This window comes from Erpetoichthys calabaricus, chromosome 15 (assembly GCF_900747795.2).
Source record: "Erpetoichthys calabaricus chromosome 15, fErpCal1.3, whole genome shotgun sequence".
Taxonomy (NCBI): Eukaryota; Metazoa; Chordata; class Cladistia; order Polypteriformes; family Polypteridae; genus Erpetoichthys; species Erpetoichthys calabaricus.
This window is the reverse complement of record NC_041408.2, coordinates 91,295,030-91,320,399: the sequence shown is the minus strand read 5'-3', so window position 1 is coordinate 91,320,399 and position 25,370 is coordinate 91,295,030. Positions and strand designations below refer to the sequence as shown.

General features: G+C 44.1%; 1 protein-coding gene across 1 annotated transcript in view; it reads left to right on the top strand.

Annotated features, from left to right (window-relative positions):
• Positions 1-2,991: 2,991 nt before the first annotated feature.
• The window catches only part of hcrtr2 (hypocretin (orexin) receptor 2), a 100,056-nt gene continuing 77,677 nt past the window's right edge, over positions 2,992-25,370 (top strand). Inside the window, exon 1 of the mRNA XM_028820382.2 lies at positions 2,992-3,244. Coding sequence (XP_028676215.2) covers positions 3,034-3,244 — 211 coding nt within the window. The 5' untranslated portion in view covers positions 2,992-3,033. The remainder of the gene's footprint in view (positions 3,245-25,370) is intronic.

Below are 25,370 nucleotides of genomic sequence, written 5' to 3'. Positions count from 1 at the left end.
TTTATTGAAGAAAACTATTAAAGAATAAATTCTTGGTGCTTTAAACGCATGTCCTGGACGTCTGTCTGGTGGGTTCAACAGGACAACAGCGACCCCTAGCGTCCACAATATATACACACACACACAGTGTCCTTAAAAATGAAATGAGAGTATATCATCAAATCAATGACACTGGTGGGCTATTGATCTGGTCAGTTCAGTAGGAGAGGGGGTTGTTAATCGGTTTCAGCTGCTTGGTGCACTAGAGGGGCAACAATGAGATGACCCCCAAAACAGGAATGAATGGTTTAACTAGTGGAGGGAGGCCACTGACATTTTCCCATCCTCATCGGTTTTGTCACTCGTTTTACATTTGGCTACGGTCAGTGTCACTACTGGTGGCATGAGGCCATACCTGGACCCTACTGAACTGGCACAGGTGGTCCCAACTTCACCAGGATGGCACATCAATACGTGGCATTGCCAGAAGGTATGCTGTGTCTCCCAGCACAGTCTCAAGGGCATGGAGGAGATTCCAGGAGACAGACAGGCAGTTCCTCTAGGAGAGCTGGACAGGGCCCCTCATGGAAGGTCCTTAACCCATCAGCAGGTGTCTGAATACTTTCTGCATTGCATGAGTCATTCCAACATATGGCACATTACAGACAGGAGCACTGCTTTTGTGAATTTCATGCCAAATGGCACATAACAGAGACATGTGCATTGTATTTGTCATTCCAAAAGATGGTGCACCACAAACAATTTGTAGTAATTCATTACTAAATGTTTGTGGTGCACCATCTGTTGGAATGAACAAAAGGAATGCATTTTACGATTAAATTCATTATAGAATGTGTTGCAAAAGTGAAGGGGGTAGAATTCTTTTCTGCATTGCATGTGTTATTCCAACAGATGGTAAATCGAAACACTAACAATGCTTTTTGAACCTCATCCCAAATAGTATATAATAGATCTAACAAACGGCATAAATTCATTTTATTACTACAAATGTTTGTGATGCACCGTCTGTTGGAATGACAAATGCAATGGATCTTACTGCTACATTCATTACAAAATGTGTTGCAAAAATGTGAAGGCAGATGGCACATTACAAACACCCATCCATCCATTTTCCAACCCGCTGAATCCAAACACAGGGTCATGGTGGTCTGCTGGAGCCAATCCCAGCCAACACAGGGCACAAGGCAGGAACCAATCCCGGGCAGGGTTCCAACCCACCGCAGGACACACACACAAACCCACCCACACACCAGGGCCAATTTAGAATCGCCAATCCACTTAACCTGCATGTCTTTGGACTGTGGGAGGAAACCCACGCAGACACGGGGAGAACATGCAAACTCCACGCAGGGAGGACCCGGGAAGCGAACCCGGGTCTCCTAACTGCGAGGCAGGAGTGCTACCACTGCACCACCGTGCCGACCATTACAAACATTAACAATGCTTTTATGAACCCAATCCCAAATTGCATAGAACAAAGACAAATGCATCGTATTTTTCATTGCAACAGATGGTGCACGACAAACATTTTACTACTACAAATGTTTGTGAAGCGCCATCTGTTGGAATGATAAATGCAATGCATTTTACTACTACATGCACTGCAAACATTACCACTGAAGCCTACAATAGTTATTTAGATGTCATCGTATAATTTTGTAACTCTTTAAATGAGTGAAGGAGCCAAAAATCTTATAAAGCAAATTTTAGGAAACAATAAACCATGTGCAAGGTCTTCTTCCTGTGTCTGCGCAGATTTGCCTCCCACATCCCCAAAGACGTTCAGGTTAGGCTGGGCCTGTCCGGGTTGATGTGGGCACTGCCATGGACTGATGCCCCATCCATTGTATTGAATTGGATGAAGCAATGTTTGAGAATGAATGTACGGAGTGTACATTTCTAGAACATGAGGTGATATGGATTTAAAGCCATAGAATTGACCAAAGCCCACAGCACATGTTCCATTTGCATTTAGATTGGTCTAACGGTTTCTGCTGACCATCCAATACGCCAGACTACCAAATCTACAGAAAATGTCCAATTCTAACAAAGTGTATTCTCTTTGTTGTAATTTTTAATGAGCAGTAAGCTAAAATGATATACAGTAATATATAAAATCCTAGAGTGCAAAACACCGCCTGTAAATGAATCATCATGGAAGGTCTTCTGGTTGCTGGGATTTCATAAAGCTGTTTAGCTAAGATAACCTAAAGAGCTCCTCTTCAAACGGATTATTCTACTACTTCAGTAAGTGACACAGGCGCCACACGTCCATACGATCTGAAGGACAGCCAGCCCTAATGAGCGACAACAAATCTGTCACTCCGGCAGCAACCGGGCAACGTGGTCACGTGAGCCCAAGTGGCACTATATAGGCGATGGCTTGAGTTCATTTTAAAGGCTTATTGAGAATTTAACGGTTTTCTGACTGTAGGATATTTAAGGGGTGTCGAATTGCAATAGCACGGATGGCAGAAGATGTAAAACGAAATGAATTATTTTTGATTTGCCTGATAGATGGATAAATGGAATATGCAATTTAATTTTAGAGATTACGTTATAGTAAATATATGGGGGGGGGGGGGGGGGGGGGGGAAACAAACCTTGACATTACTCTACCGGCTGCATTCATGCCACATGAAATCGCTTTTTGAAGAGATTTCATAAGGAGAGAGACCGAGGGTGCGGAGGTCGAGTGGCACTGGGGGTTGTTTGCGGTGTGTGTGTGTGTGGCTGCGTATCAATGAGGGGAGTTGATTTTCCTCAATGGATTTTCCAGCCTCCCTCAGAAATGCGCTCCTCAGGCACGTCAGCTCTCACCCACTCTCAGGCAGCTTAACAAGTCAGCGGACCTCGGGATTCTTTAACATTCCGTGCGCAATGGCATTACAAGACCAGGATACAAAACCGTGCGGAGTCCGAGTGACATCCTCAACGAGATACTAAGAAAAAAAAAAACCGATAAAAATAAAGAAAGAAAGAGCAAAAAAAAAAAAAAAAAAAAAAAAAAAAAAAAGAGAAAAAAGTTTGGGAATGATGTCCGAAATCAACGGGAATGCGGTATGCGACAGCTGCTCACCTTTGCCGTCGGAGCTCAACAGCACCAGCAGCTCGCCGTACGGGAGTGACGATGAACTGCTGAGGTACATCTGGAGAGAATATCTGCACCCGAAGCAGTACGAGTGGGTACTCATCGCGGGCTACATCACCGTCTTCTTCGTTTCTCTGGTTGGAAATGCGCTTGGTAAGTCACTCGGAAAAGAGAGCGCGCTGCAGTGTGCAGGTGTCACCAATCCACACGACCCGCGTGTCCGTAATTGAATCGCAGGACGTGGCTGACACTAATTAAGCGTGTGACAACACTCGTCCACATTATTATATAGTACTTTTAAAGCTTTTGAGAATTTGTGGATTACTTTGAGACCCACGACGTTCAAAAGAAACTGCCGTGAAGGCGCTTGTTTTTTTTTTTTCTCAAATTTTTCCGCCTTATTACGGTGATGATGATTGTATTATTTTTATGTACAACTTCAATGAGTTCCATGATTAAAGGTGAGGATCGGCTCCGGAATTCGATCATTTACTCTTGTATTCCTATACATTCCCTTAGCTCTGATAATTTCTGTGATTCCTGTTTAGTTTACTTCTTTTTTAGTGATGGTGGCACTGAGCTTATCTCTGTAACAAAACACTTTCCGCAGAAACCCTTCACATGGATTTCTATACAAAATGTGACATTTTTTTTTTTTACCTTTTACAAGGGACATCTGACGTCTCCTGAATCGGCGCGCACAGCTCAAGTGAGCGCAAAAAAATGAGGGAATCCAAGAAGGGGGGAAAATGGTGAAAGTTAATAAATGTGAAATAATTAACAAACAAGCAAATAAGTAAATAAATAAAAGGGAATAGAGTTACAGACACACCGTTTAGTGTTTAGAGCCTTTAGTTGGAAAGGACAGCGAAACGAATGAAAGGCACTATATAATGATACACAGATAGATCGATCGATCTAATGAATGGCGCTATATAATGACAGATATGTAGCGACACTCATTTCGATCTATGTATCTATCATTATATAGCGCCAGTCATTTCGATCTATGTATCTGTCATTATATAGCGCCATTCATTTCGATCTATGTATCTATCATTATATAGCGCCAGTCATTTCAATCTATGTATCTATCATTATATAGCGCCAGTCATTTCGATGTATCTTATTATATAGCGCCAGTCATTTCGATCTATGTATCTATCATTATATAGCGCCAGTCATTTCGATGTATCTTATTATATAGCGCCAGTCATTTCAATCTATGTATCTATCATTATATAGCGCCAGTCATTTCGATGTATCTTATTATATAGCGCCAGTCATTTCGATCTATGTATCTATCATTATATAGCGCCAGTCATTTCGATGTATCTTATTATATAGCGCCAGTCATTTCGATCTATGCATGTCATTATATAGCGCCAGTCATTTCGATCTATGTATCTGTCATTATATAGCGCCAGTCATTTCGATCTATGCATCTGTCATTATATAGCGCCAGTCATTTAATGTATCTTATTATATAGCGCCAGTCATTTCGATCTATGTATCTATCATTATATAGCGCCAGTCATTTGATGTATCTTATTATATAGCGCCAGTCATTTCGATCTATGCATCTGTCATTATATAGCGCCAGTCATTTAATGTATCTTATTATATAGCGCCAGTCATTTCGATATATGCATCTGTCATTATATAGCGCCAGTCATTTCGATCTATGCATCTGTCATTATATAGCGCCAGTCATTTCGATCTATGTATCTGTCATTATATAGCGCCAGTCATTTCGATCTATGTATCTGTCATTATATAGCGCCAGTCATTTCGATCTATGTAGATACATAGATTGAAATGACTGGCGCTATATAATGACAGATACATAGATCGAAATGAATGGCGCTATATAATAGAAATCCATCCATCCATTTTCCAACCCGCTGAATCCGAACACAGGGTCACGGGGGTCTGCTGGAGCCAATCAGAGCCAACACAGGGCACAAGGCAGGGAACCAATCCTGGGCAGGGTGCCAACCCACCGCAGGACACACACAAACACACCCACACACCCAGCACACACTAGGGCCAATTTAGAATCGCCAATCCACCTAACCTGCATGTCTTTGGACTGTGGGAGGAAACCGGAGTGCCCGGAGGAAACCCACATCTCACCTCTACACCCCTCCTACTCCACACAGTAAATCAAACACCCAGTTGAAGTGGTCAGAAGTACCCGATGTCCTGATTAATACACATCAATGCTTTCAATTAATTACCAGTTTATCACCAGTTTGCCCCCCGCACCTGTCCTTCCATTTCTCACTAAACACTAATGGTTTTAATCCGCTTGTGGTTGCTAAATTTAAATTTCAATCTATATTTAATAAAATCTTTGAACAGTTGTAGTCTGTTGGTCACCAGGAGTTTTTATTCTCTCTTTCTTTTTCTTTCTTCTCGTCTTCAGCACTGCTAGTTTAGGTTGTCCTAACAGGAACTTTCCACTTATGCACTTATTACTAAATACTCTAAAATACACCAAACTCCTGAGAGTTCTTTTCCTCAAACCATAAAAAAAAAAAAAAAAAAAAAAAATCTAAGAAACGGAACAAAAGCTTCAACCTTTCACAATAAACCAAAAGATGAAAAATGGTTTCTCTTACAGCACAAAGAGAGCCCGGCTCATTTCTGAAGCTCTCATTGTATTAAGGAAAGAATTGGCGGCCAAGGCTGAGTGCACTTTTCTCCATTGCAGATCACCAAGTTTCTTTTGTAACTGAAAAACCATAAAATGCCCTCCATGCTGATGTGATGCACTCAGTGACCTCCAATTCTTTCTCCACACCATATCTGGCAATTCCTTCTCTAAGTCCTAAAACGTCACCTTGACACAAAGCTTGCACAGCCGTTTTAAACCCAACAATTCAAACTGTTTCTCGATCAATGAAGCAGATTTTAGAAGGTGTCCAGCTCTAAACGTGTGGTCTGGAGCGATTGGCCTCCCAACAAAAGTAAGCGACGACGTCCCGGACTCTCATGTACCCTTACTGACTACACAGGGAGCTCACTGCTAATCTGGGCGGCACAGGAAAAAAAAAAAAGAGCTCAGCCAGACGTACCAAACTGATCTTGAGGACCACCGCAAGGTGAGCAGGAGTGTGCCAGCGCCTCATGCTCTCATCAGTTAGAGGTCTTATTTTTAAATCCTTTAATTCAAAAGAATGAATACAAAATGGTCTGAAAGTAATAAAGAAAAGGAGATCACAGATTCAGATTATTAATCCCAAGAGGAAATTCCCATACTCCAGCAGCAGCATACTGATAAAAAATATTAAAGAGAGCGTGATAACAATGCAGGTATAACAGACAATAACTTTGAATAATGTTAACGTTTATAAAGGGGTGGAATTGAAGAGTCACATAGTGTGGTGGAGGAACGATCTCCTCAGTCTGTCAGTGCAGCAGGACGGTGACAGCAGTCTGTCGCTGAAGCTGCTCCTCTGTCTGGAGATGATCCTGTTCAGTGGATGCAGTGGATTCTCCATGATTGACAGGAGTCTGCTCAGCACCCGTCACTCCGCCACAGATGTCAGACTGTCCAGCTCCGTGCCTGCAATAGAGCCTGCCTTCCTCACCAGTTTGTCCAGGCGTGAGGCGTCCTTCTTTGTTATGCTGCCTCCCCAGCACACCACCGCATAGAAGAGGGCGCTCGCCACAACCATCTGATAGAACATCTGCAGCATCTTATTGCAGATGTTGAAGGACGCCAGTCTTCTAAGGAAGTATAGTCAGCTCTGTCCTCTCTTGCACAGAGCATCAGTATTGGCAGTCCAGTCTAATTTATCATCCAGCTGCACTCCCAGGTATTTATAGGTCTGCGCCCTCTGCACACAGTCACCTCTGATGATCACGGGGTCCATGAGGGGTCTGGTCCTCCTAAAATCCACCACCAGCTCCTTGGTTTTGCTGGTGTTCAGTTGTAGGTGGTTTGAGTCGCACCATTTAACAAAGTCCTCGATTAGGTTCCTATACTCCTCCTCCTGCCCACTCCTAATGCAGCCCACGATACCAGTGTTGTCAGCGAATTTTTGCACGAGGCATAGAGTGAAAGGCACTATATAATAGATAAATAGAAAAGCACCATTTGAGTAAAAGGCACTATATTATAGAGAGAGAGAGAGAGAGAGTGCTTTTCTATCTATAATATAGTGCCTTTCACTCTCTCTGTCTATCTGTATCTATCTAATAGAGTGAAAGGCACTATATTATAGATAGATAGATTCAAAGGCGCTATATAATAGACGGACTGATCATACGTGTATCCAGTGTGATGATTCGTGTTGTATGAATGAACCAGGAGGGCCAAATCAAAAGAGGTGAAGTTCCAGTTTCAGGTGGGTGGTTATTAAGGATTTATAAAAGTACGGCCCCCTTCTTTATTTGTCCCATTAATTGTTGAAAGTGTCCCTTCCGAGTTGGAGCTCCTGGTCTTCCTCACTTATGAATGCTCACTTCTGCTGGTCTCCGAGTTTTTATAGCGCGAGCAGGAAGGGGCGGGGTTTTGTTGGCTGACGTCCCTCGTCAATCTGACCAGTGCTGGTGAAACTGGAGCCGGTGTTGTGCACAGCGCCCCCTCTCTGCTCAGGGTGGTACTGTTTACTGTAGTTGAAGCCTGAAGATGTCCCCTAAATGCGGTGTCTATTTTAATTTTAATTTTTCTTTCTACAGAACGGGGTAATATGCATGTAAGATTTGTGTTATTTTATGAAATTAGACAGTTATTTCCTAATTTTCCAGGTTGTTACAGTCCCTCACATGCCATGTTATTTTAAACCAACCCCACCAGAGCCGTGTTGAAGTGCGTGTAAAACATGGCAAGCCTCTAGAAATGTCGGCACCTTAAGATATTCCGATGTTTTGATTCAGACTGGCGAGGAAAGCCCACGTACTTTTCCTGCAGGTCGTGAGGACCCCAGGGGACGCCGATGTGATTCAGCAGTAACATAAAAGCAGAGAGCACACGACTTGTAATTTGGGTGATTCTTGAAGGAGACGCTCGGCTGTGCCAACTGTAATTGTTCTAAATTTGTAAAAAAAACATAAATGGAAATCATCTCCAGTATTGACACGGCAATCGTATGTCACACTTAACGCTAATTTGCTGCTTTCTCTTGACGAAACTTGCAATAAATACGGGAGTTAATGGCCTTTCCTTGTTGCCGTGGTTACTCTTTCCTAATCTTCAGATCTCGCCGGTATTCTTCATGCAGAAATATGACACGGCTGTTTATTTGGGTAATGCGTAGGATAATAGGTATTGTTTTGTAGTGGAAGAGTAGCAATCAAGAAATGAATTGGAATAAGTAAATTCATAAACACATGAACGGTAAAAGCTATGTAGAAAATGAAAATCAAATTTCAGCCTAATGTATTAGTCTGTGGACCTTTACATGACATGTTAATGTCACGGGTGTGGCATCAGCGTGTTCTTTATTTGTACAAGTCTATGTGGCATGTCCAATCACTCGCTCATAGCCCACTCTACTCACACCTGGCAGGACCACCTATTGGCTCTCCCAACAGCCTCAGTTCTTCACGGCCTGATGTTGGACACATTCCTTGGAGGTCCTACTCCATGATGACCTGATCGGATTTGTCACCTGCACATGCCTCTCCAAGGTGTCCTTCTGGATTCAGGTCTGGTGACTGGGAGGGGCTACCAAAGGACAACCTTGGCCATTGTCATGTTCGTGACGCCAGTTTGCTTTGTGACATGGGCAGGGGCAGATCTACCTACTGTCAAGGGCGTTCTGGGTGTGATGGCAAGGGGTTGCCTTTAATGTTTGAGTATCTGCTGGTTGAAATGGCCATGTGGGGGACCGGGACCGGGACACCCCCCCCGGTAGATTAAACGATTGAGTAAACTCAGATTTAAAAGTAAGTTCAAAATATGATCAGGTATCTATTAAAAGGAGTTAAGTCACTCAGGGGTCCGTGGGGGTCTTAATCTGGTCTTGGTCATGGGGCATCATCATATTGATAGTAGCCACTGGACAGCATGAAGGGATGCACCTGGTCAGTGGCAATTCTCAAATAGGCCGTGGCATTCAAGCGATGATTGATTGGTTTTAATGGGCACAAAGTGGGCCAAGGAGACATTCCCCATACCATTACACCACCACCACCACTAGCATTCTGGACTGCAGACACAAAGCAAGGTTGGGTGCATGGATTCATGCTGTTGGCACCAAACTCTGACCCGATCAACTGTGTGCCCCTGCAGACATCGAGACTCATCACACCAGACTGTTTTTTCTGGCTGTCAGCTGGCCAGTTTTGCTGAGCCTGTGCCCACTGCAGCCTGAGCTTTGTTTTTAGTGGACGTTAGAGGGACCCGCCGTGGTCTTCTGGTGTGGTAGCTCATCCACCTCATGGTTTGACATGTTGTACATTCTGAGATGCTTTGTTCAGAGTGGACATCTGAGTTACCGTAGCCCTTCTGGCCTTTCAAACCCGCCTTGCCCTTTACCATCTGACCACCCTCATCAACAAGGTGAGTTTGGCACCATTCTGGGTAAACTCAACAGCAGTGTCTCTTAAGCTTTTTTTTTTTTCACAACCCAATGTTGCCCTTCTCAGTGTCCATGGCAACCGTCAGTCTTGGCCCTCTTAGAAATCTCCGGCGACACTCATAGGGGGTGAAGCCCACCTTGGGGGAAGAAGGAAAAAAAAAAAAAAAAAAAAAAATCGATGCCAACACCCACAGCATAGTATTGTCAATTGTTTAACCCGCCCACGGCAACTCAACGGGTGGCAAACCGTGACCAAAAACGGGTGGCGACCCATAATTTAAGAAGCCATACTCAAGAGACTGTTGTACATGAAAATCCCAGGAGATTGGCGGTTTCGGCCCATCTAGCGCCAACAGTTATGCCATGGGTGAAATCACTGAGGTCACATTTGTTTCCCCCATTCTACTGTTTGATGTGAACATTAACTGAAGCTCCTGACCCGAATTTGCAAGATTCCATGCATTGCACTGCTGCCACATGATGGGCTGGCTAAATCATTGCACGCATGAGCAGGTGGTCCTAATGATGTGCCCAGTGTGTGTATGCCGTTATTCTTCTTTCATCCGCCGTATATTTGTGACTTTATAGGCTGAATCACTTTGTGTTTATTGTTCCACTTTTAAAAGTTACTTTAAAAACGTTTCACATACCTAAAAACAATGCATTCAGATAATTGAGTTATGTAAAACAAGAATGGGCATCAATGTGCCAACATGGTGTGTGCCAGCAGTCATACCAGAACAGGTCACCCAGACAGTACTTGGGTGGGAGACCATCTAGGAAAAGCTTGGATTGCTGCAGGAAGAGGTGTAGGTGAGGCCAGCAGGGGGCGCTCATCCTGTGGTCTGTGTGTGAATCCCAATGCCCCCAGTGCAGTGACGGGCACACTGTATTGCAAATGTTCCCAACATCTTTCAAATGAGACCCAAAGCCTGACTCTTCATGGTCATTAAAGATTCCTGGGTATCTTTTTGTAAAAAGAGTAGGGCATTTCCCCCAATGTCCAGTCTAAATTGTGCATCACGGCCTGGTCCATTCTGGCCCGCCAAACACCCTAATTATGTCTGTCGCCTCTTCATTACCTAATACAGCGTTTCCCAATGTTTAAGTATTTGCGACCCGAGTTTTCATAACAGTTTTAATCGCGCCCCCCTAACGTTTTTTGAAACTCTGATAAAATTTATTCGTATATTTTTTGCTGCCGATACACTGCTACAAGTTTAAAATTTCCCTACGAATAGCGAAATTGCACCACATATAGCAACATTTGCGCCCCCTTTTTTCTAGGGGAGCGCGCCCCACAGTTTGAGAACCACTGACCTAATAACTAATGTGTGGCGAGTATACTTGCACAAAATGGCTGCGGTTTCATCATCCAGGTTGATGCTCCACATTGGTGGTGGCTGAATTGGCCCCTCCCTCTCTATGTAAGGCGCTATATAAAATTGGAATGACTTCTTCAACAGTATTTGTTATCAAAATACATTTTGATTAAAAGAAAAAGGTTATTAATATTCAGTGCATTTTTGCTTCAGTGGGCACTAATAAAGGGTGCAGCAAGACGAAAACCAATTGTGTGGGTTGGCACGCACACTCGCGTCTCGCTTACCTCGACAGTTGTTCTTGTTATCCTCCATACTGTTTGATGAGCATCTTGCCGTCGTTGGCTCAGAAAGTGCATCTCCCGTTGATTAGATTTACTTTTCTATGTTTGCGTAGCTGTGCAGAAAATATTCCATGTGTCAAAATGCAATTAAATTATGTTTATTGAAGTATCAAATATGGAACAGCTCAGAGACTCTGCAGAGACCCGCACATGTGACTACAACCACTAGAGGGCAGAATGGAAGTGGAGCAGCAGGTGGACTGGCGCAGGTACAGCAACCTGTCCTGTCAGTCGAGGCTCATAAGACTAAAGAGATGACCGCGGACTTTAGGGACGCCCACCCTGTCCTCACTACACTTTACGTCAAGAGTGCTGTGGGCCTGAGATGGGTAAAGCACTTCATTCACTGGCATGAAGCTGGCGGAGAGCCACACTGAAATAATAATCTCCCCTCGTGAAGTCGCGATTTCCAAACACGATTCACTTCTCACTGGCAAGTTTACAGTTCCTGTTATGCAACACACAAAACTGGCACAGGGAGATAAATTGTGCGGATTGGTTGTGTAGCGAGCTCCCCTTTTGTTGGATAAGGAGCCCGTCACACACAAAATATCTCCTACTCTTAGGAAAAAAATAGCTGATTTTGGAACTGAGCTCTTCAATTAAGTACAAAAAATAAAATAGGAAAATCTGGGTCCGTAAGCAGATTTTGAAACTAAATCCCTAAAACTTTAGCGCTACACTGTTGCAATTAGCAGGTTTTGAAGCTCAAACATATTTTCGGCGCATGACCAACTGCATGAAAAGTTCACTAAATTTTACCAAAGGGTGTAATTCGCAGATTTTGGAACTCACATCTTCAATTCTATTAGGAACGGCAACCGTCAGAACCTAAGCCTCAATTTGGAGTCCCCAGATGAAATGAACTATTGTGAATTTATGCTTGTGAAATAAATCACCCAATCAATCTTTTCATCAATCACAAAAACAATATATATTATAACTGAAACAACAATAAACGCCCTTTTAAACACTATACCTATATACAACCCCCTTGAACACTCTAATATACTACCCAGCATTCGGCGCAATAGCAAAGAAAACCAGAAAAATGAAAAAAGAAACATCCTATTTCTAAACAACCCACATATCTTCACATTTACTTAGATCTATGTTACATCCTCTTTAATAAAATCCCTGTGTGCGTCCAGGTGTCCGTGTGTCTCTTCTGGTGAAGTGCGCATGCGCGGGGCACTGTGCGATGCGCGATATTACTGTCAGAGAAAGTTACAGGCGTTTTACGGAAATAGAAACCAGTATTACTGCGAGAGGAAATTAAAAGGTACACAATACAGTGACTCGTATTACAGCCACATACAAGCCAGTAGTACTGTCACAGAAAAGTAAAGGTATTTTACTGAAGCGCACGCCTGTATTACCGCCAGAGAAAATTAAAGGTATATTACGGACGCACAAGACAGTATTACTGTCTCAGAAAATTAAAGACACACAATACACGGCGGCAGCCCACAAAGAACGGTCAGCTCAGAAAGTAAACATCAACAAAAGAAAGGCTGAAAGACAAAGAAAAATACGACCAACAAAAAAGAATAAGGTCAAAGTCCCTTGCCATTTAATATAGACTGTTTCTACTAACGTTTATGCACTACTGTTCTAGCGTCCGTTATTGTAACGGGCTGAATGACTAGTATATAAATAACAAGCGGACGCATACATACAATTCCCGCAATGTACCCCAGTCCCTTTTATATTAACGTTGTTTAAAAAGTTTATCTTCACTCAGCCAGGGGGGAAAACTGCAGTAACTCTAGCGACCAATCCAGAGGTGATGCCGCCGATACTTTTACTGAACTTATTGATAACAAGAAGCGATCTCACCGGCTTAGTGTCAGTTCTTTTGAGGAGGGATGAAAATCCGTCACACCCGGGAGTCTCCGCGCTAGCTAGCGTTCGTCCATGGCCGACGCCCGCTCCATAACAGCCAAGACAAGACGTGAACTCCGAAGGTCCTGTTAGGTTGAAAGGAAATCCTATCCGTGCACCCAACAATCCTTATTCCCGAGTCTTACTTGCTTGCTTTACTGCTTACAGCTCCTTCTCTCTTGTTCACCTTCCTCTCCTTCTCCTTTCTTGTTTTTGTTTTTTTTTCATACTCGCCCCCTTGCCTTTTTAAAGTCAGTTAACCTTTACGTCACACCAACGTACCGTTCGTCAAGGACCCACAGGCGTAGTTTGGCCCCCAACTCCCCTTAAAGAGATATCCCCAGTAAGTTATTCTCTAGGACCCCTCTAAAAAGAAGCAAGAGGCGGATCCAGCTAAAAAGTACGCAAAACATAATATGTGACAACAGTTACAGTTGACCTCAAGCACTGGTGCCATTTTACAAATCCATGAGTAGTTTAGATTTCGGAAGGCTATCGATAAAGATGGAGTGCTGCACGTCGCACCACCCAAACTCTTTATCAGCTGCCTTTCCTGGTGCGCCGCACACTGAATCACATCGAAGCAATAATCTCTCCCTAAAGCTGTGATTGCTTCGAAGTAATGAAGTGCGAGGGTCTCCCACATGGACCACCCAATCGCGCCTCACTTCGCACCGCATCACTCTTCTTTGCAGGTCACATAGTTTGCATAGAGGTTACAGTTTCTGTTGTGCGGTGGGAACGCATCATGCAAAAGAGACCCGGGGGCTTCATCATACTGGCGCGCATTGTTTCCTGAAAAGAAAATTCCTGGAGTGGAAAAATGCTAAACGTTAACGAAAAATCCACCCGAGTTTTGCTTAATTTGAACAGATTGTAGCATATCGATAAAATGCATTATCTGCACCACTGAACCCATCCTAAACAATTTTTGCAAAGATTCCCAAATTTCCAGGCTGTGTTTCACTCCAAACTCTATATAACCCCCCTAACCAAGGAACGTTAGTTAATTACCACACTTGAAGTTTATTATCCTGCGGTGGGTTGGCACCCTGCCCAGGATTGGTTCCTGCCTTGTGCCCTGTGTTGGCTGGGATTGGCTCCAGCAGACCCCCGTGACCCTGTGTTCGGATTCAGCGGGTTGGAAAATGGATGGATGGGTGGATATATATATATATATATATATATATATATTTATATTAGGGGGCTTCGCCCCCTGGTCACTTCGCTCGCCAACCCCCTGGCCTGTGCTACACGCCAGCCACTTCACATCTGTGCCGCTCATGTATGTGGATTTCACTTTCACCAAACAACACATCTTTTAATTCTCGTAGATATGCCTCTTCATTGGGAAGAAACACAACTTATCCCTGATGGCAACACAAATTAGACGATCCATAAGTCTCCGATGTAAAGTTTAAAGCCGAACAATATATTTGATCTCTTTTCGCTGTAATAATATCCTTTTGTTTGCGCTAATGCGATCTTTACTATCATTTTTTGGAGACTTTCGAATGTTCGTACTTCTATAGACTCTAACCTGCTCTTCATGTGTATGGCGCCAACGTTTTTGAATTCTTTACGACGTTCTACTTTGTCATCTACTCTTTGCCCTTTATTTCTGGTCCCGGGCCTGGTTAAATCTCTTGAAACAAAGTCTCGTCTCGCAGGACATGAAAGTGTCTCTCTGAGAAAATCATATCTCATTTCCTTTCAAGATTTTTTTATTATAATATATATTATAAATATACAGTCATATGAAAAAGTCCCCTCTTAATTCTTTGGATTTCTGTTTCTCATTGGCTGAGCTTTCAAAGTAGCAACTTCCTTTTAATATCTGACATGCCTTATGGAAACAGTAGGATTTCAGCAGTGACAGTAAGTTTATTGGATTAACAGAAAATATGCAACATGCATCATAACAAAATTAGACAGGTGCATAAATGTGGGCACACAACAGAGATATGACATCAATACTTAGTTGAGCCTCCTTTTGTCCTCTAGACGCTGTCCTCCTATAGCCTCTGATGAGTGTCTGATTCTGGATGGAGGTATTGTTGACCATTCTTCATACAAAATCTCTCCAGTTCAGTTCAATTTGATGGACAGCCTGCTTCAAATCATCCCATAGATTTTCTCTGATATTCAAGTCAGGGGACTGTGACGGCCATTCCAGAACATTGTACTTCTCCCTCTGCATGAATGACTTTGTAGATTTCCAACTGTGTTTTGGGCTCATTGTCTTGTTGGAATATCCAACCCCTGTGTAACTTCAACTTTGTGACTGATGCTTGAACATTATCCTTAAGAATTTGTTGATATTGAGTTGAATTCATCCGACCCTCGACTTTAACAAGGGTCCCAGTCCCTGAACTAGCCACACAGCCCCACAGCATGATGGAACCTCCACCAAATTTGACAGTACATAGCAGGTGTTTGTCTTGGAATGCGGTGTTCTTCTTCCGCCATGCAAAGTGCTTTTTCTTCTGACCAAATAACTCCATTTTTGTCTCATCGGTCCAAAGCACTTTGTTCCCAAATGAATCTGGCTTGTCTAAATGAGCATTGGCATACAACAAGCGACTCTGTTTGTGGCGTGAGTGCAGAAAGGGCTTCTTTCTCATCACCCTGCCATGCAGATGTTCTTTGTGCAAATTGCGCTGAATTGTAGAACGATGTACAGATACACCATCTGCAGTTAGATGTTCTTGCAGGTCTTTGGAGGTGATCTGTGGGTTGTCTGTCACCATTCTCACAATCCTGCTCATATGCCGCTCCTGTATTTTTCTTGGCCTGCCAGACCTGCTGGGTTTAACAGCAACTGTGCCTGTGGCCTTCCATTTCCTGATTCCATTCCTTACAGTTACAGAAACTGACAGTTTAAACCTCTGAGATGGCTTTTTGTAGCCTTCCCCTAAACCAGGAGACTCAACAATCTTTGTTTTCAGATCTTTGGAGAGTTGCTTTGAGGATCCCATGCTGTCACTCTTCAGAGGAGAGTCAAAGGGAAGGAAGCACAACTTGCAATTGACCACCTTAAATACCTTTATATCTCATGATGGACACACCGGTCTATGAAGTTCAAGGCTTAATGAGCTCATCACACCAAGTAATCAGCATTGAGCAGTGACAGGCATTCAAATCAGCACAATGACAAGGGGACCCACATTTGTGCACAGCCAGTTTTTCACATTTGATTTAATTTCATACAACTAAATACTGCGTCACTAAAGATCTTTGTTCGGAAAACACCGCAGTACTCAGATGTTCCTAGGAAATGAAAGACAGACCACTGGTATCTTTATTGTTGAAAGGAGAGTCAATTATTATGCAGGCTGAGAGGGGGTCCCATACTTTTTCATATGACTGTATATACTGGAGAATATAACTTGACAAATCTGCTCGCACGGGACACGTGGACCTCAAAAGCGGGGCCCCCTTAGGCATGGGGTCTGGAGTGGTCACCCCACTTGCCACCACTAAATGCCACTCTTGCACTGACGCACATCGTGAATACAAAGTAATTACAGGCTGCCATCTATTGCCAGTCCTAATCCCAGTGTTGATATTGTATGTGCTGCCGACTCCGCTACTATAACTGAGATATGACATTGCGTTTGATGTTCTACAAATACAAATAAGTGTTGGAATATGGAATGAATAATGCACTTTAATTCAACAGATCGACAGGTTGATTCCGGCTGGATATGGAGCAGAGTTGTGCCCACCCTCATTGTGTTGTCAGGCCCAGGGACCCCTGGATTTAGGATCCATCCCTGCCTAAGAGTTTACAGCTCTGAACTGGAATTATCATGGGTGGCAGATGCCATGTGTGTGTAAATCTGAATGAACCTGCTGGCATGCCTTATTGATGAATTTCAAGTGGGTGAAGCTTCTTATCTTTGATGCCACACTTGTGCCCAGCTGAGCTTGTAATCAGAGACTATTTCTGCCTCCCTGTTGGAAAGATTTCTCAAATAGGCTTCCTCAGAAGGCGAGTTCTTCTTGTCCAAGGTGGCCGCAGCGACTGTGCAACTCCTTTCCGCCAATATGGTGTGGTGTGAGCTGTTCTCCTGCCTTTTGTAGAAACGCTAATCTAAATGGCCTCTTCTCTGGTTTCACATTTTCAGGGTGTACAGAAATACTTGCCAGCTTCGTATCTGCTGCGCCCATTCCATGTGTGCTTAAAAGCTGGCATCCTTGTAAAATGAGGCGTGAAAGAGTTAATCGAGAAATTAGAGACAGTAAAATCGAGAAGGGGTCGCCGAATCATCATGGGGTCTAACGTTCACACCGTCGTCCGCAGCTGGCATGCTCCCTTAAACCCCTTTAATAGTCACGCACAGTGAGTGGAGTGGGCGATGAGGGCACATACACAAGCAAAGGTTGGCGCCTCAAGTGCATTTTATTAACAAAGTGTTCCAAACAACAAGTGCTGTGTTTCTTCCAAAAGGAAATCAATATTCCAATAAAATCAGAGCAGAGGTGAGGATTAAAACCCAACGAAACATAAGCTAAAGACCAAGTGTAAAACCACAACGACATCGGGTTTCTAATCTCCTTGGCACATCTACGCCTCCCCCAGGGCTGTTTAACATAAGGGCACTGGCTGGGGGCCCCAGGAGCATAGGGGTCCCCGATGTTTCTGATGCCTATGTATGTTTCAAAACACTATTTCGCCTTGGGGGGCTGACGATGCTGCTAAGACGGTCCTGAAGCTCACCCTACACGCCTTGAGACGCCGACTCTAATCCCGACTACCATCCTTTGGCTGTCCGTCTTGCACAATGCCCACCTTGGTGTTTACAGGATCCCCAGGGGTCCTCATGATCGCCCCTCACTCACTTCCAAACTGATCAGCGGGGGACGATCCACCCATGGAGGGCCGTCGTTCTCACTCCCTCGCAGGGTCACTGACCACCTCTAAATTCTGCTTTTCTTTTCTCGCTCCTTGGTTTTTCATCCTGAATCCACCCCCCCCGTCACTCTATACCCTTATTGGGGGTTTGTCGCCCTCCTTACAATCAGCGCGGTTCAGCACGGATAACAACTCCTCAGCTGTCACCGTACCCTCAGAGCCTGAGCCACACTGTTTTTACTTGAAAACCAGCACTCCACCATGGACCCCTGATGTGCATCCTCACACCGAAGTTATTATACTTTTCAAGGTTCCCCTCACCACTGAGGTTGCTCCTTCATAAATCATTCCAAAATTTCTGTAAATTGAAGTGTTCTGTTGAAATGTCTCATCTTGTCTGAAATTGTAAGTGGGCCCAGTAAGCAGGCAAGTAAACAGGAACACGTGAACGTCCAGCACCAGCTGATGTTGAAGGGCAGGTGGGTCTCTCTGCACCACAAGGTGAAGTCCACCAGCCTCCTCTTCTCCAACTCATGGATTTCATTTCTGAATCCTATGACCCTACATGGATTTAAATCAAGGATCGGCATTTCCCTTGCCCGGGAAAGGGTACCCGGGGCCCCACCCTGGAGCCAGGCCCTGGTGGCTGGACCTCTGACCACGGGGCCCAGCCAGGCTCGGCCCTGAAGGAGCAACGTGGTTCCGCTCTCTCGTGGGCCCACCATCTGGCGTTCCGACCCTCGGTTACCAAAACTGGCTCTTGGGACATGGAATGTTACCTCTCTGGCGGGGAAGGAGCCTGAACTGGTGTGAGAGGCTGAGAGGTACCAGCTAGATATAGTCGGGCTCACCTCTACGCACGGTCTGGGCTCTGGAACCATTCCTCTTGAGAGAGGCTGGACTTTGTTCCGCCCTGGAGTTGCTGTGGGTGAAAGGCAGGTGTGGGCTTGCTTCTGGCCCCCCCGGCTCGAGGCCTGTACGTTGGGGTTCTCCCCGTTGGATGAGAGGGTTTCTTCCCTGCGCCTTCGAGTTGGGGGAAGGACTCTGACTGTTGTTTGCGCTTACGTGCCGAGCGGCAGTTCGGAGTACCCAGCCTTCTTGGAGTCCCTGGAGGAAGCGCTGCGAAGCACTTTACTGCCTCAAGTGTAGGAGTTCAAGTATCTCGGGGTCTTGTTCACGAGTGATGGAAGAATGGAGCAGGAGGTCGACAGACAAATCGGTGCGGCATCCGGCTCTGCAACAGTCCGTCGTGGTGAAGACAGAGCTGAACCAAAAGGCTCAAAATCTCACAATACATGGCCCCATTCATCCTCTCCTTAATACAGGGCAGTCATCCTGTCCCCTTCGCAGGAAAGCACCCCCAAAGCATGATGTTTCCACCCCCATGCTTCACAGTAGGGATGGTGTTCTTGGGATGCAACTCCTCCTTCTTTTTCCTCCAAACACGGCGAGTGAAGTTTAGACCAAAAAGTTCTATTTTGGTCTCATCTGACCACATGACTTTCTCCTATGCCTCCTCGGGATCATCCAGATGGTCATTGGCAAACTTCAGACGGGCCTAGACATGTGATGACTTGAGCAGGGGAACCTTCCGTGCAATGTGTGATTTGAAACCATGATGGCATAGTGTTCTACCGACAGTGACTTTTGAAACTGTGGTCCCAGCTCTCTTCATGTCATTGACCAGCTCCTCCCGTGTAGTCCTGTGCTGATTCCTCACCTTTCTTATCATCTGTGATACCCCACGAGGTGAGATCTTGCATGGAGCCCCAGTCCAAGGGAGACTGATAGTCGTCTTTAGCCTCTTCCATTTTCTGACAATTGCTCCAACAGTTGATCTGTTTTCACCAAGATGCTTGGCAATTTCCCCGTAGCCCTTTCCAGCCTTGTGGAGGTCCACAATTTTGTCTCTGGTGTCATTTGACAGCTCTGTGGTCTTGCCCATGGTAGTAGTTGGAGTCTGACTGACTGTGGGGTGGACAGGTGTCTTTAAAGAGCTCAGACAGGTGCTACTAATTAAGATTACTAAGTGGAGTAGAGGTGGACTTCTTAAAGACAGAGTAACAGGTCTTTGAGAGCCAGAATTCTTGCTGATTGCCAGGTGTTCAAATACTTATGTGCAGCAGTGCAATACAAAGAAATTCTGTACAAATCATACAATGTGATTTTCTGAATTATTTTTTTACATTCTGTCTCTCACAGTGGGAATGTCAGACCCCTCCATGATTTCTAAGTGGGAGAACTTGCAAAATCGCAGGGTGTTCAAACACTTATGTTCCTCACTGTAGGAGCGGAAATTTATCTATGGTAGCGCTGCAGCTTTGCAGTAAGAAGACTGAGGGTTCGCTTCCCAGGTCATCCCTACGTGGAGAGCACTTTGAGTAGCAATAAATGTAAAGAATTAATTATTTGTTATTATTATCAGGCATCAGTGATGATCGCTTAGGCACCCACTTTGCGACCCACTACCATTATACAAAACCAGTAATGGCGCACTGCACGAATACACTTGACTTGAGCATTCCTAGTATTCATCCTCTTTCTCTGTACGTTTATCATTCGTTTTGCTTCCCGAGCAGCTCTTCTTTACTCCACCCTAGCGGCCCGCTGCTTCTCTTCTTTTGTCGGCATCTTTTCGCGTTAAAACTGATTAAGTTAGTTTTTGTGTTGCAATTACTTAGTCCGTTTTCTTTAATTTTTCACTTAATCTGACACTTAAGTCTTCAATCTGCCTCAAGAATGATTAGCGAAGGTGGTAGGGCACGAGAACGGCGCCTGTACGCATGCGCCAGCACGGTCGCCCTGCTCCGTGCTGCCGAGAGTTGATTCTACAATAAAAATAAAAATAAAAAGAGTAATAAAACTGTCACCCCGAAAGCGGATAGTAGACGCCACGTAGTACATGTGTACCAAGTTTCAAGTCAATAGGTGAAACGGTTTGCGAGCTACATGTGATTTAAAATTCTGGATAGACAAACGAACAGCCACGGTAACGTATTATAGAAGAAGATAGGAACTCGTGACTCACCTGCCGAACCCAATGGTTGAGAAACAAGGATACGTACCCTTTGAGATGTGAAAATGGCTTAGTAATACGGATTTTTAAAATGTTAACTATCAACGTCACGGGTCTCTGTGTGAGGCAGACCACGCTGGGTGATTTTCTGACTTCTGCATTTTAAAAATAACAAATCACTAATATCGATGTGAATCTTAGTACCTCAGGGCTGCCACAAGCCTGAGAAAACTTTTAGACAGACGGACAAATTTCGAGGCAGCATTTATGGTTGGCCCGATCCAGTCAAGGTATATACTTTATGATAATTAAAAACCGTGGAGCCCGAGGCGCCTGCTAATTTCATATCTCTTACCGAAAAAATAGCAGCTTTTATGTCAAGTGTTTTCCAAAAGAAAGGAAGATAAAAGGTAGAGAGAGCGGCAGATTTCGCCATTTGAGGAAAGCATTTCATGTTCAACTCCATTTGTAAGCCGAAATTAGACTCCTTTTTCCTCTGAAGTATCTTGTTGATTACATCCACAAATAAGTGCCATCGATTGATGGCACAAAATTAAAGAATACAATGATAGTATAATAATATTGGGCATAGCAAAAATTACAGCACTTTAACAAGCCCGTGTCGGCTCCGTTCTGAAGTCTTGGCCCCCCTTGGGATCGTCTCATGAATTTCTAACGTTGTCAGTTCTGAAATCCCAAATGAAGTGCTCACCTTACTTTAAAAATGTTTCAGTACCAACATCTACCCTTAACTGGGTGGCACAGTGGCATAATGGTTAGCACTGATGCCTATATATATATACAGGGAGAGTCAAAATTATGTTAACATTTGAATGGCAGACACAATATATTCACAAAACAAACTTCATGTGTGCAAGATGATTTACAGGAATGTCTCATCCTGTTCGCCATCATGTTCAACGCACAAAAACCAATGCGCAACAGTACCATTTAAAGCCAATTGATATGACAAACTTTCCTGCTATACACACACGCGTTCCTTCACCATACCCCATAACCAGAAATCACAGGGTGTCAAATCAGGGGAGTGTAGAGGCCATGGCAATGATCCACCACGAACTATACATCGACCTGGAAAGGTGTGGTCGAGATAGAAATAGACCATTAGTGTTAATATAATTTTTACTCACCCTGTATATATATGTGTATATATATATATATTATATATATATACAGTAATCCCTCCTCCATCGCGGGGGTTGCGTTCCAGAGCCACCCGCGAAATAGGAAAATCCGCGAAGTAGAAACCACATGTTTATATGGTTATTTTTAGAATGTCATGCTTGGGTCACAGATTTGCGCAGAAACACAGGAGGTTGTAGAGAGACAGGAACGTTATTCAAACACTGCAAACAAACATTTGTCTCTTTTTCAAAAGTTTAAACTGTGCTCCATGACAAGACAGAGATGACAGTTCTGTCTCACAATTAAAAGAATGCAAACATATCTTCCTTTTCAAAGGAGTGCAAAGCAAGCAGTCAAAAAAAAAATCAATAGGGCTTTTTGGCTTTTAAGTATGCGAAGCACCGCCGGTACAAAGCTGTTGAAGGCGGCAGCTCACACCCCCTCTGTCAGGAGCAGGAAGAGAGAGAGAGAGAGAGATAGAGAGAGATAGAGAGAGATAGCTAGAGACAGATAAAAAAAATCAATACGTGCCCTTTGAGCTTTTAAGTATGCGAAGCTCCGTGCAGCATGTCCTTCAGGAAGCAGCTTCACACAGCCCCCCTGCTCACACCCCCCTACGTCAGCGCGAGAGAGAGAGAGAGAAAGTAAGTTGGGTAGCTTCTCAGCCATCTGCCAATAGCGTCCCTTGTATGAAATGAACTGGGCAAACCAACTGAGGAAGCATGTACCAGAAATTAAAAGACCTATTGTCCGCAGAAACCCGCGAAGCAGCGAAAAATCCGCGATATATATTTAAATATGCTTACATATAAAATCCGCGATGGAGTGAAGCCGCGAAAGGCGAAGCGCGATATAGCGAGGGATCACTGTATATATATATATATATATATATATATATATATATATATATATATATAGATAGATAGATAGATAGATAGACATGAAAGGCACTATATGATAGATAGATAGATAGATAGATAGATAGATAGATAGATAGATAGATGTGAAAGGCACTATATTAACAGATATATAGATAAACGTGAAAGGCACATATAATAAGATAGATAGATAGATAGATAGATAGATAGATAGATAGATAGATAGATAGATAGATAGATGTGAAAGGCACTATATTAACAGATATATAGATAAACGTGAAAGGCACTATATAATAAGATAGATAGATAGATAGATAAATAGATAGATAGATAGATAAACATGAAAGGCACTATATGATAGATAGATAGATAGATAGATAGATAGATAGATAGATAGATAGATAGATAGATGTGAAAGGCACTATATTAACAGATATATAGATAAACGTGAAAGGCACTATATAATAAGATAGATAGATAGATAGATAGATAGATGTGAAAGGCACTATATGATAGATAGATAGATAGATAGATAGATAGATAGATAGATAGATAGATAGATAGATAGATAGATAGATAGATATGAAAGGCACTATATGATAGATAGATAGATAGATAGATAGATAGATAGATAGATAGACATGAAAAGCACTATATAATAGATAGATAGATAGATGTGAAAGGCACTATATTAACAGATATATAGATAAACATGAAAGGCACTAGATAGATAGATAGATAGATAGATAGATAGATAGATAGATAGATAGATAGATAGATAGATAGGGCGGCACGGTGGCGCAGTGGGTAGCGCTGCTGCCTCGCAGTTGGGAGATCTGGGGACCTGGGTTCGATTCCCGGGTCCTCCCTGCATGGAGTTTGCATGTTCTCCCCGTGTCTGCGTGGGTTTCCTCCCACAGTCCAAAGACATGCAGGTTAGGTGGATTGGCGATTCTAAATTGGCCCTAGTGTGTGCTTGGTGTGTGGGTGTGTTTGTGTGTGTCCTGCGGTGGGTTGGCACCCTGCCCAGGATTGGTTCCCTGCCTTGTGCCCTGTGTTGGCTGGGATTGGCTCCAGCAGACCCCCGTGACCCTGTGTTCGGATTCAGCGGGTTGGACAATGGATAGATAGATAGATAGATAGATAGATAGATAGATAGATAGAGGTCTTGTGAGGAATGTCAATTCCATGGAATTAAAGTTTGGGGTATCAACCAAGCCATCCCCATTTACTTCAGTGCCTTTTAAAAATAAACAAAAGCCCAAACTTGCAGTAACACGGCTTCTCTTTGCTTTCTTGTCCGGCTTGGCAGCTCCATCTTGCAGGTTGCTCAGTCAGCTCAATGACACCTGTTTCCATCTGGCTCAGAGTTTATAGGCTGTAGACTGGAAGGGGTGGAGTTAGTTGCCCTCACTGGGTGTCTCCTCAGCACTGAGGAGGGAAAGGGGGAGGAAATGATTGGCGCCAGCGTCCCCTCTTGTTCTGGAGGGGTAGTACATACCTTAGGTGAGCCCTGGAGGTGATCCTCCGATGCACATGCGTGAATATCTTTATATATAAATAAATATAAATATATATATCCATCCATTATCCAACCCACTATATCCTAACTACAGGGTCACAGGGGTCTGCTGGAGGCAATCCCAGCCAAAACAGGGTGTAAGGCAGGAAACCAACCCCGGGCAGGGCACCAGCCCAAGAAGGGCACACACACACCCACACACCAAACACACACATGGGACAATTTAGACTCGCCAATGCACCTAACCTGCATGTCTTTGGACTGTGGGAGGAAACCGGAGTACCCGGAGGAAACCCATGCAGACACGGGGAGAACATGGAAACTCCACACAGGGAGGACTCGGGAAGCAAACCCGGGTCTGCTAACTGTGTGGCAGCAGCGCTACCCACTGCGCAACCGTGCCACCCCTAAATATATATATTAATGTGTATATATGAATTGTGGCAGACGGCCGGGACATCCCTTCACTATATATTCATGGGGAGCAGCTCCTGGATGCTGGATGAACCCCCCCCCCCCCCCCCCTCGTTTGGAGCGATGGCAGCCTCCCGCAGGGCTCCATGGGAGATGGAGTTCTCCACAGCCCTGTTGGTATCTGGGGTGGCCGCCAGGGGGCGCTGCATGGGCTCCTAAGCCCAACTGGATGAATCTTCAGCCCCACCCGGGAGTGCAACTGGAAACAGGTGATCAAGCATCTTGGAGCACTTCTGGGTGGGCCATAAAAGGAGCCAGCAACCACCACTCAGCAGCCGGAGTCGGGTGGAGGAGGACAAAGC